The 13,463-nt window shown below is 35.7% G+C and overlaps 1 protein-coding gene across 1 annotated transcript in view; it reads left to right on the top strand.

Annotated features, from left to right (window-relative positions):
- LOC149530350 (Zinc finger C-x8-C-x5-C-x3-H type family protein) overlaps nucleotides 1-12,700 on the top strand; it is a 36,622-nt gene extending 23,922 nt beyond the window's left edge. The window contains exon 8 of the mRNA XM_089811710.1: nucleotides 12,109-12,700. Coding sequence (XP_089667836.1) covers nucleotides 12,109-12,291 — 183 coding nt within the window. The 3' untranslated portion in view covers nucleotides 12,292-12,700. The remainder of the gene's footprint in view (nucleotides 1-12,108) is intronic.
- Nucleotides 12,701-13,463: the final 763 nt, after the last annotated feature.

Below are 13,463 nucleotides of genomic sequence, written 5' to 3'. Positions count from 1 at the left end.
TTGCATTGAATTGGAACATCTAACATCGAACATAAATAGTCAAATCAGCAAATAGTTAAAACCAAGACGTCCCCCCATCTTTGGTAGAGGTGGTGGAATTTAGTGGCACCGCTGGGGATGGGGGAACAGAGTCCCTAAGTACCCAGTGCGTGGGGCAAAAAGGTGGGGGACGCGTCACTGCGTTACAATGGTTTTTTTATTTTTCTTGTTCCCCCCATTGAAATGAACTTATCAGCTTCTTGTTCTTTTAACATGGCTGCTATTTGAGAAGTTGGCAACCCCTTCTTTTCTGTCTTTTATAGCCTTCACACATATCAATCCCTTTACCCCAGGGCCTAGAATATGATGTTTTACTCAGTAATAAGAGCTTCTATATTGGGTTTTACACAAATTACTTTTGCATATAACAACCCCCCCCAAACCCAAGGACATTGTTGAACTCTCGTTATATATTTCCACAAAGGAGAACCTTTTTCAAATTTAAATTTTAGAGACGCCTCCGCACCCATTGAGCTCTGACTACTCATTGCTGCAATCTATAACAAAAATGAAAAAAAAAAACCCTTGCCCTCCAGGACATTGTTGAACTCTTGTTGTCTACTTCCACAAAGGAGAACCTTTTTGAATTTTAAATTTTTGGTACCCCTCCCCGCCTACTAAGCTCTGACCACTCAGTATTGTAATCTATAACAAAAATGAAAAAAAAAAAAAAACATATTTCAAAACTAATAAAAAAACTTGAAAAAATTTAGAACAATTAAAAAGCATAAAACAAGCTATCAAAGAAGCAAAATAAAGGATCAAACATATGCTTGGAACACTCGACACCGATTCTTGGAAGGATTTGTGACTCCAAAATAAATCTCTACAACCTTCTCTTGAAACTTGCAAAATGTGTGCAAAATGTGTACACCAAAATGAGATAGCTAAGTGAGAGAGCAAATGAGAAACAAAATGAGAGATGTATTTTAATAGGCTCCTTCTAGGGTTAGAAGGGAAAAAATGTTTAAAAAATCAGTTTATGTATTTCTTTTCACTTTTTGGCCTCTATGGCCATGGGGCGTTGGGTGCCCCCGGGTTTGCCAGGTTCCTTCAAAAAAGTGGTGGGTCTGCAGCGGGTCCTCATAAACGCAGACCTGTGCTGACCCCCAATCTATGGCGCTGACCCTATGAGGAACCCGCCGTGGACACTAGGTGAATTTTGACCTGTCATAGACCCAAACTCACCTAGAAGGTTCCAAATCCTGCAATTAAATCTATTTTTCGTTTGGAAATGAAAAAGTAACAGTTTGTTGTTTTGTAGAAACATTGATGGTATTTGGCTGTAATAGTTTGTGGGTTTTTTCTGATGAGCTGGAGTTCAAATATATTAATGTTGCTGTTGTATTAGATCAGTTTCAGACATAGTTACATCAGCCAAGGGGCCGGGGGGTTGGAGGATTTCCGAGGCGGGGGGACAACGAGGCCTCAATTTGGGGATGGTGGGGGGATGACGACAGGGGATGAGAGGGGGTTAATATAATATATACTATACATATGATACTTAAAATGCTAATTATGAAAAGATGTATAACAATATAAGACATAAATAGGAAGTATAAGTTCATCAAGACCACTATTGCTAGTTTAGTTTTACATTGAACAATGAACAATAAAAGAGCTCTAAGTTCTAAGTTCTAACTTCTATCAAATAAATTAAATAATCAAAGATTGAAGATTCAAATTCAAAAGTCATAGATATCTATTATCAATTTAGCAAAAGTACGAGTATCATTGTCCCATCAATCATTCAATGACATCATAAACTTAATTACATCAAGTAGCATCAACTTGGAACCATGATATGATCACAACGTTCGATGTTCAATGTTTCAAACTTTAAATATCCAAGTCTCAAGTACAAACTATAAAATCAAAAGACAAAAGGTCAAGTATTAAAGACCCAAGGGCCACCAAAATGTAGTAGAGGCTTCCTAGAGGCCTTTAATCATCCATGTCAAACTGAGGCTTACGCTCAATAAATTCATCCTTCGAACTCTTGGCCTCTTCAAGGGTAAGAGCCACGAGAGGAATACCAACCAACCCTGCATCAGAAGTATTTGTGTCCTCATCAACCTGTGAGGTCTCCTTTGGCTTTACATCCCATTGTGCTATAGGGCTTTACTTCTACACGTGTCTTGCGATCTTTGATATGCAAGGTACAATGTACAACCACTAGCTTCTTTGCTTTCTCAGAGGTAAGTCTGTTCCTCTTAAGAGAGTGTATGAAGCTATAAGTAGACTAGTTCCTTTTTGAAGTTGAAGAACTAGATAACTAAGATAGTAATCAAACGACTAGTATGAGAATTAGAAAATTGAAATTCACAACTAAAAGTAAAAGTGAAATTGAAAGTGAATAGTGAAGGTTCTAAAGTTGAACAACAAGAAACCTGAGATAGGAGACAGATGGCTAGTGTGGTAGTTGTTGATTTGGGTCTATGACAATTCCACCACAAAATGGGAGCCTCTTGTGCCATTGTTTTTATGTCGGCCTGTGCTCTAGCTGGATAGCCCCTAAGAGTAGCAAATTTGGTCAACTCAGTGCGAATCTTCCATGCTGTTTCAATGTCATACATCCTATATATGCACTTGAAGAATCCTTCCTTCACCTGAAATTCAAATTTTAAAATCAATAAATTAAAAAAGTAAACGTATCTTAGTGCAAGTGTACTAACTTGATAAAATATTAGCTCAATATCATTCAGCGGTGTAACTCTCTGAGGGCTAGGCATGTACCACTTCGGATTCAATGCATAAGTAGCCATGTGTAAGGGAGTGTTGAGGTTGTCCCATCTATGTTGAATAATAGGCCGAATGTGCTCAGTGTAAAATGTTAAACCGAGGTCCCCCTCTTGCACAACTGCCCTCATTTGGCCAAGCATAGCATCAATGAACTTGTATACCTCTCCAAGAGTAGTTGCATCCCCATTCCCATATTTTATGACCTAGAAAACTGGAGTAGTGAAAGAGACTATATTTTGCATTACTCCAAAATACATCGCTCTTCACTATCTCCTTCACCCTTATCCCTTGCTTTGTCTTTGACCCATCCCACCTATTCCACTCATTTGTCATAACCATGAGTTGCAATGGCTTCCGCAACTCAATCATTCTCTGCAAAAGAATGAAGTAGGATGCATATCGAGTCTCAACTAGTTTCGATAATTCCTTCCTTGCGAAACTCCTGAAAAGGGCATGTGATGTGTGGTGATTGCAGATAAACATCTTGCACATCTCTAGCATCGCTCACTACTCCTTTAATTCAGCCAATCTTCCCCATATCTCTTACTGGATTGTTCATGGCATGCACACAACATGGAGTCCACCAAATATGTTTGTACGCTATCACAACAAGCCCCCTTGCAGCTCTACACACAGATGCTGCATTTGTCACTACTTGAACCACATTTTGTGGCCCAACCTCAATAGCATCACGAAGTATATTAAACTGAAAATAAGCATCCTTTCAATACCCTAACAATGAATAGCCCTGAGAAAAAATGGCCCCTCTGTGCATGTAATGATGATATTGATGAGTGGACGGTTTCTAATGTCCGTCCACCCATCCATGATGATGCTGTAACCATACTCCTCCCAAACATGCCTCAAATTCTCCTTCTCTAAAGCAATCTTGGCATACTCGGTATCCAAGATTGTAGTCCGCAATTTGTGCTCACCTGGTGGCACAAATGACAGTCCTCCTCTTGCCACTAGCTGCATCATCTCCTTATAATAAGGAGACCGTGTCACATGAAGAGGTATGCCATTGGAAAAAAGAAATCTGCCAATGGCATCCTCTATCTCCTCTCTTAGGCGTGCATCAAATAAATCAGCAATGGGGTGACTTTCAAATGACACCTTTCTTTTCCCCTTGCTGGATTGTACTTTAGGCATAGCACTAGATGTAGAAGAACCTGAGGCTGCCCCTCCAAATGATGTAGCAATAGGTCTTTGCTATGGTCTACCCCTAGGACTGGGAATAGAAAAACGTGGCTGCCCTTCTTCATGAGCCTGCTGAAGACTTTGAACCTGTTGCCTACCATTCAAGGTGGTACCTCAACTCCCAAGTCATTTGGAACACCCTAAAGCTTGGTGAACTCAATTCTGTAATGCAAATTTTTCATTTTCATCAAGAACTTGCATGTAGCCACACCTTTTTTTCCTATCCAAAAGAGGAAATGTGCCTTCATTCTAGTGATGCTGCCAATCAATTGTGTCCCACAAATGTTGCATTTCCACTTCCTTGTACCACCACTTGTAGCTGTTCTTGCAGTTATCCTTGTTGCAAATTGTGCAAGAGGAGATTTAATGTCATAATTACCCCTAGCCCACTTTGCCAAAAGAGTGGAGGGGCAATCTGTAGTTGGTGGATCGGGTGGCCAATTATCTTTTGATTGTGAATTTGTTTCCTCATTCTCTTCATCATGCTCAGCCTCAGGGTTATACTCTTCTTGGCTGCTATCACTATGAGAATGGACCTTTAAATCCAACTATGATTTGATCCACTTGAGTCATGACCTTGATAGCTCATTTTCTCACTGCATTTCACAAAATGAAAAAAATATAAAATAAATACATGCTTTCAGTATATGCCTTTCTTCAAATTCACAATTTTTTTTATTAAACTTAAGCAATAAAAATTTGGAAATGAAACAAGAAACATCTACTAAAATCTAGAAATGAAGTTCAACTAAGAACTAAAAACTACAAACTAGAAACTAAAAACATTGATCTTGACTTGAAAAATCAGAAAATAAAATAAAAAAACCATGAAAAGCTCTACCTTTTGCTTCAAAGTTCTCTTGAACAAGCTGAAATATCTTCCTTCTCCTTGTTACTCCTCCTTGTCTCCCACACACTCTTTTCACTCAAATAATCACCTTTCTATGAGCTCTTCACTGTTCTTTTTGCTGCTGTAGCAAAATCGGAAAACCATGAAATGAATAGAAATGAAAAAACATAGAGATTTAATGCGATTTCAACCTCTAAATGCAGTTTGAAATCACATTTAGAGGTTGAAAATGCAGTTTAATGATGGGGGGACAGGGGGACGGTGGGGGACAGGGGAACACTGTCCCCCTGTCCTGGGTGTGTCCCCGTCTCAGGTGCAGCAGCCAAAAATAGTGGGGACGTGTCTTTGTGTTACTATGGTTTCAGACTTGATTATAGGCTGCACATATCAGAAAGATCGTGTTCAGTGATGTTTTACAAAATTCCATTTTAAATAGCCCTTCCTGTGCAACAATAGCTAACTAGGTTGGGTGTTTTTGGTGAAGTTTTGTGTAATATTTGTGAATCTATTTTCCTAACTTAAATGATGTTTTTTGGGTTTAGGACATGAAAGAAAGCATGCAAGTGTGTTGTCATCTTATAATGGCATGTTGAAAAGTTTGTAGATAAGATGATATTTCAAACATGCATTGTTTGTTAAATCTGTTCTCAACAGCATCAAAATGCATAAAGTTATGTGTAGCTTTTTAATTTCATTATTGTTTCTCTAACCACTTAAATTGTTTTATTTTTCACTTAAAAAGCTATCAATGCTACATTGGTTGATTTTAATTCACTTCCCGTTTTGTATCATTTTCATATTCACAAATATGTGTTCATTTTTTCTTTCGTAGATTTTCTTTTTCTCATAAATGTTTTCTCTAAAGCTTCAATGGATTCTCCTCTTGCATCATATTTCTTGTTTATTTTGTTTTCTTGCATTTCTAGTCTCAACTCTCAATACTGATTCTCTTTACGAATCATTACAACATGACTATTGTGTTCGAATCATTACAACATGACTATTGTGTTCGGACAAAGTTTATGGATTTAATACTACTATTTATTTAATACTATTATTTATGATGCTTATGCCCAAGCTGTAAGTAGGCCTTAATTTATTCAGGGCAATTGATCACATAAATAGATACTGCGTTATCACTAAGGAAACCAGGCAGCAATACTTCAATGTATGGATTCAACTAGCTAGACCTCTTAATAAATGTTAACTTAGAAAATAATTTACAATATGCAGTGGATGCATAGCATATAAAAGAGATCTAAATTCTAACAACTGTTAAATTGATCATGACAAACATGCTCAATGTCTGGAGCAATACATTTATCCTGGAGAAAACCCATCAGGTCAAAAATTTCATTCTAGGGAGCAAACACCTAAAGTTGCACTCTGCAAAAAAGGAAATGCAGAGGTTACATTGACTAATTAAATCCGATCAAGATCCAACCATATACTAAATGGATTTGAACTACCTCAACAAGCACTCCCCTACTCACAAACCTGCACACACCATGTCACACCAACAATGGCTTTGATACTATTGGAAAGAGTGTCTAACCCTTTCCATGACGTGAGAAGGTACACAACAACTTGCTATTGCTACCTGAACATCCAAAGATGGAAGATCAACTGCCAAAATGGAAGAGAAAATGTTTCCTGTTCCAAAAATCAACTCTCTGCACGCACAGGCAACTGTTTGCCACTTTACCAGCAACAAATTTGTCACTTATTTGAAGATTCACCGCTTTATGAGTGAAACTTTGTTAGGGCAAACACAGTTTGCCATGTTTAGAATTAGGTTCACTACTTTATCCGAGTACTGTGACCTTTTTTTTTTTTTGAAATTGCCCAAATCTTTTGGGAGAAATCCAAATGGGGAATTTTATTTAACACTTGATTCATAAACATTAAAGAAGTGGGAACTATTCATAAACTTCCTTTTAACACTAGGTAAATGATGAATTCCTCCATTAGATTTTTTAAAGACCCTATGAACTAGAATGGCATGTCCCTGATGGTCCAAGTGTCAACTCAATCCACTTTTACAGATCACTGGATGTATTTTTTTTTCTGGTATTTTTTAAGTATATGACATTAATTTACCAGAGTTGCTGCAATTCGGAGACTCAGAGAGAATTCTCTATAACTTTTGGATCGCATGATTCTAATTTATGTCATAAGGTTCAAGTTTTGCAACAATAAAATTCCAGAAAAAATTTGGTGATAGAAAAAGGTTGGAATAAATTTGCCTTGTATAAACTGTTTTAAAAAAAAAAAAAACTAAGAGATACTATAGAAGTATAACAATGTTAAATTTGAGTATGTCATAATAAACTTAAAAACATTATAATATAATAGGTTTCAAAGTTTAATAATAATTATTAAATATTATATACTAAATAATAAATGTTTTTAATTATATATGTTACTACATAATAAACATATTTTAAGCAAAATTCTACTTTAAATGTTTTAAAACATTAAATTTTAATATAATGACTTAAAAACAAAATTAAGTTAAAACAAAACCTTAAAAAAATATAAGTTTAATTTTGAAAAATCAAAATTAAATAAAACAGAAGGTAAAAGTACAAAGATGTAAGTTCTATTTGAAAAACAAAAAAATTAAAATAAAAGTGCAACTAAATTTTAAAATGTAATAATTAAGTATCAAATAAGCAACTCTTCTCAACTGTAGGTCCTTTGTTCGCTGAGAATGGGTATTAGAGATTATAGAAAAAACCCTAGGAACACTATCCCACATGAAGGGTTGACTTTGTTGATAATGTAGCATTTAAAGCTATCTAAAGGGAAGTCTAAAATACCCCTTCTTTCAGGGAATTCGATAAAGACAGATCTGAGTTTGAGGAAGAGGGCTCAGTTAGCTTGTATTCTGACAAGGATGGCAGGAAAGCAAAGGAATGATGATGACCCTGATTTTGTTTATCAGGAGGAAAGAAAGAAGTTAGGTACGAAGAAAGAAGTTAAAAAACAGAAAACATACCCAGTTTGCTCTGTTTTTATGGATAATGTGAATGCAATAGCTAAAGTTGCTCGGGAGTTTCCCTTGCAGTGACTGACAGGGAAGGAAGACCTTCCTTTTTTAGAGGTTTGGGAAAAGATTTGCCGCTCCTAAACACTGATGAAGAGAGCCCTAATGATCTCTCAGGAGTGGCCAGGAATGCGTCAGTGGATACATTTATGACACAACTTTTTTCAACTAAATGATATATAAAATTCCTATGTCTGCAAAGTAATCTTGAGAAAATCTCATGTCAAGGTGATTTGTGGATTGAAAAGGAAGGAAAAAAGTGTGGTAGCGTCTCTGCAGAAGGCGGTCAAGGATGTTGAGTATATGAAAGAGGATTATGAGGGCAAAACCACTAGATTGGAGATTAATGACAAGATAATTGACAATATCATTACCTGAGTCACAAAGTTATTAAGAGCAGCGCTGCTAGTACAATGGTAATAAGAGCAGTGCTGATAGTATGATGGTGATGACTCAGAAATTTTAGAAAATGCATGAAGCAAAGATGCAATTTGTGGATTTAGAGGTGTTCGATAATGGTAGATGGGCTCTAATAGAGGAGGACAAAGCGATCAATACTCGTATGTGGGCCCACCATTAAAGGGCTGCTGAATAGTCAAATCAGGTTTTGAATGACAAGAAAAAGCTCTCTATAAACATCTCTCAACTCGAAGCTGAAGCAGAAAAGCTTTAAAAAGCTTGAATTAGTTCTTGTTTTGCTCCTTTTTAGCTCTAGGTTGGCTGCCTTTTTCCCGATTGTTTGCTGATGACAGTATTTTGTACACAGAGTTTCGGGTACCCTAAAAACAGCGAAGCACGGGGATGCGTGTTCCCCCCCCCCGAACCCCCAGGTTTCCAGTATGGAGACTTCGGGATGGGGACTTGGCGCCCCCCACTGCCGCTCAACCTCTGCCGGAACACAGGGACAAACCAGATATAGATTTTTTTTTTGGCTGTTTGAAGTTCATTTTCAGATCATTGCAAACATAATATGGGCAGTTTATGAGGGCTTGTAGCTGCTATTGCATGCATTATTGCTAGTTATGCTGACTACACTGAATAAAAAACAGAATTGAGGTTTCTACGTTGGTGTTTCCATGTTCACAAATTCATGCAGTGCAATTGTCATATTTTTGATATAATATAAACCTTCCATTTGCCGAATTGACAATTTTATTTAGTATTGTAATTTCTAATGGTAATTCGTAATTTGATGTTTGACGTATAAAACTTCAAGGTTCAAATATACTATAGTCGTCCGTATTTAGTATTCAAATTTTGTATTTTGTATTTGGCATTTGCAATTTTACTATTTTGCAGCTTTACTTCTTATACATCTTTTCATAACTAGCAATTCAAGTACTATATGCATAGTATATAGTATATATGGCACTGTGACCTCCCCTTCCCTACCCCTACCGCCATCCCCCTGTTGTCAACCTGGTGTCCCCAAATCGGGGCCCTTTTTCCCCATTCTGGAAACTTGTCCTGCTGTACACTAGTCCCCCAAGACTCATGTTACACTGCTTTAAAACCTGGTTAACCCTTAATCAATTACTCTTCTCGACTGAAGCATATAGCATAAAAAAATTTCTGTTTTTAGATTGGCTAAAATAAATTCCCCGATCATTCACCTCCACCTGCTGCTACAGCTGTCCATTAAGTGTGAATGCCCTCGCTCCTCATCGCGGGATCAAACTATCAGTCATAAAAAAATTGACCTCACTTGATCTTGGCTTCATTTGGGTAATTTGTTCTCCAACCTTATTACTGTGGGGTGCAAGAAACAGATTTAATTATTGGCATTGCTCAACTTTAGAAAAATCTCAGATTTTTTTTAAACCATATTTTATTAAAAGAATTATGCCTTATATCTGTATGAATATTGGGTGTGTTTACAATGATTTTTTATTTATGTTTTTGGAGTTCACTGAATTTCAAAATTCAAGGTCTAAAATAGTTTAACCCTGTGGTAGATTCTAATTGCAGTAGAGGCATCTTTGATGATTTTTAGAAGTTCCTTACCGAGCCTTCTCATTTTGACAATGGTAATTTTGGTACAGTGCTCAATGATAATAAACTTTAAAAAATTTAAATCCAAACATTAGTGATTTAGTACGATGCAGATCCAATGGATCAATTGTATTGGCATTTGGAAATTGTTTCTTTTGATTTTGTCTTGCTCATCAGTAAGGCTCAGAGGCAGATTAGTGTAAACCCTTTCTGAGATAGAATTTAATAATGGCTGATAATAAAAAATTAAAATATAACCACAAATGAATAGCTAAATAATAAACTAAGTTACCATATTTGGTCAGTCCCTACAATTTCAAAAGTGGTTTCGTTGTAAAATTGAAGTCGGTTCATATTCGGTTTAATTCTGTATTTTTTCTGAGTAATGCGCTCTGAAGTCGGTCATAAGGACCCTGGATGACTTTCCACGCGTTTGTAGCAAATGTTGAATGTTATGTGTGCCCGGGTTGAATTTGGAGTGATTTGAGTGAATTTCAAACAAATTTGGGCAAATACATATTTGGGTCATGGCAGCTCCTCATTTTGGCGGCTACAGGGATTCTTTTGCTTCTCACGTGTTTGCAGGCCTTCTGTTCTGTGTATGACTGCAAGAAGTGGTGGAGTGGCACTGATTTCGTCCAGAGTTAACTGGTAAAAAAAGTACCATGTCATCTTTTCACTACTATTTTTTACGCCATGTAGTTTGGAAGGTTTCTCCTTTTAGTGATTTTCTTTTATCTCGGCTAATTGATTGCAAAACAAATGGCAGGTGTGTCCCCATAGACTTGCTTGTGTCCATGCACAGACCCTATAAGCGGGCTTATGTGGAAGAATGGGGAGGCAATGATGTACAGCCATGGCTATGCAGTCAACTGAACTGTTTAATATATAAGAAGTGCCTTAAAAAAAATCAAAGATCTGCATTTAAAAAAAATAATATATATTGTTAGGCTTGCCAGTTTAGCTGAAAATAATAAATTATAACAAGAGCTCTTTGCGAGCAGGAGTCCCTGCCTTTGACATCATAATACAGATTGTAGAGTTCCTCTTTAAAAATTTGAAAAAAGATTAAAAGATTCATTTCTTAATAATTTTTTCATGAAATGAAAACAAATTATAAATAATTTGAAGTAAAATTTCAAATATATATATATTACATTTTGACTTCTGAAAATAATTTGTTATATTAGAAATTATAATATTATTTGTATTTTTAATTCCAAAGTGTTAAAAATGACATTCATAGAATATGAATGTAAAAAAATTGTTTAGTTATAAATTAGAATATTTTTTAATATAAAAATATTTAATAAAATATTTAAACAAAATATATAGTGTTGAATGATATATATTAATTAATATGATGTTATTAGTTGAACTTGTGCAATTAGCAGAAATCCCAAAACAATAAAGAAATAAAACTTTTCAAACCCAACAAATAAAAAGTAAAATCAATTCGATTATCTTTTGCAAATCAAATCCCATACAAAACAAATAAAAAATCGCCCCAAAAATAATTTGTTGCTTAAACTATATGTAATTGACAAGGGCGCGCCATGAAAGAAAATGGAAAATAAATAAATAAAAAGCACACTTTTTGGTGTGGCCAGGGAAGTCATAAGTAAACGTCATCAAAGCAATAAATTACCAAACAATTACTTTTCCGTAATAAAAAAAGGCATAGCAGCGCATTATTTTATTGGACATTGATGACTGCATTTATCAATGCTGATGTGGGGAGTCAGTGTAATTAATGTATGGATGTCTTTTCACTTTTTTAAAATATTTTTTTGGTAGTGGAAAATAAAATTAAACCTCAGGAAAATAGCCCTGGTCCAATTAGAATTTTTTGTTTTTGTTTTGATAAATGAAATAAAAAATATATAATCTAAAAACCTTAGGATATGATGTTTCTTGGAAAATAAAGAAATAGGCAGGGGGGTCAAACAAAAACATTAGTTCCCTGCCTTCTATAAGGCAGGGTCTAATAAAGAATTGTTCTGAACTTGTACACAATCTGCATCTCCTTGCATATTAAGATGTTAATATCTTATTTTTAATTAATAAAGATCAACTTCAATTTTATTGGTGTAGCCAATTTAAATTACTGACAATCTCTTGGATTTATGTCAAGATTTGTCACGTGAAAGCGTTTCTAGACTCATGCAACCTGAACTGAATGGCTGTTATCTTTTTTTAATGAATATTAATTCTACAATGGTTGAATGGCCTACAGGTGAAGACGAATATTCTCCCAGAACAGCCCTCAACATCTGGAATTACAGCTGAGGAAGAGGAACTGATATTGGCCGAAGAGGATGAATTGGATCCTGAGGAATTGGAGGAGTTAGAAGCTAGCATAGCAAATGCCTCACTTGAGCCACGGGAAAATGGGGCAAGTTCTCTTAGAATTTCTTAAGTGATCAGCAGATTGTTCTCTCTTTAGTCCTCATGAGAAATGGGAACAATGGTCTAACAATGTACCTACGCAAGATCTCTAAGGGGTTAAATCTTGCATGAGTCAATTTCATTGCATATTTGGATAGCAGGTTGATTCTCTAGCTATTATGGTGAAAATTACCACTTGCTCCTGCTGGCAATGCAACAGAAAATGTTTCGAATTTTGCTTCCTAGGTTTGCTGCTATATCTGATCATATAGGCATGAAAAAGCTTCAGTGCTCCTGGTAACCTGTTATATGAGAGTCAATAATTTGTTCTTGAGAGATTTATTGCATATAATGTGTGCACATTGTGGTATTTAACTTTAATTTTGTCCTGCAGGACAGCATATCTATGTTCTATAAATGCAATTCACAGTTTCTGGGAATCTTTATCTAACAGATGAGGCATGGTCAATTTATCAGCAACATAACAGATAATTTATTATTCCATTTTATATGCTAAATTTTAGATAGATGTTTTAAACTTTGTTGTGGCAGTATAAAGCTTCCCATTGAATGTTTTGTCCTTTTCCAAATGCAACCTTTAAGCTAGCATTGTTTATCTAATACATGATCAGATAGTGCTGAACTTAAGTTTAGTTCAGCTGTTTAGTCAAAACATTCAAACTAGCAGCTTCAAACAAGTGAAAAGTGATTTTTTTAATAATAATGAGTGAATATGGTGATTGTAACTTTTCACCTTCAATGTGGCTCTATGTTTTGAGATTGGGGCTAGGATTCACTAAATTTTGTGTGAGCTCAAGGTAATGTTATTTATTATTAAAGTGTTTGTTAAGACCTAAGTCATGTAAAGAGAATCATAGGTTATTGTATTTTATTATATTGACATGTTTTGTAGTATAAGGATGTCAATGTCTGTCTGGCTTGAGTTATTGGCAACTTATGGAAAATGAACTCATGGTGCACCCTGCTGGAAACTATAATCATGGGCCTTATGGTTGTGCTACTGGTTCTGCCAGCTTGTTATGCCATGGAACTTTTGGGATCTTCTTATCTCTGTATTGCTTCCCTTCTTCCTTGTCCTCTTCGTAAGGCTAGAGAGTATTAAATTAATCAGGGATAATTCTTTACGTGCAGAAAGTTCTGAAAATATGTGACCAAGATGAAAATGTTGAGTTGTTGGGAACT

This window comes from Cupressus sempervirens, chromosome 11 (assembly GCF_028749045.1).
Source record: "Cupressus sempervirens isolate cs-2001-9-10 chromosome 11, ASM2874904v1, whole genome shotgun sequence".
NCBI lineage: Eukaryota > Viridiplantae > Streptophyta > Pinopsida > Cupressales > Cupressaceae > Cupressus > Cupressus sempervirens.
The sequence above is the reverse complement of the archived record's forward strand: the minus strand, read 5'-3'. Positions and strand labels throughout refer to the sequence as shown.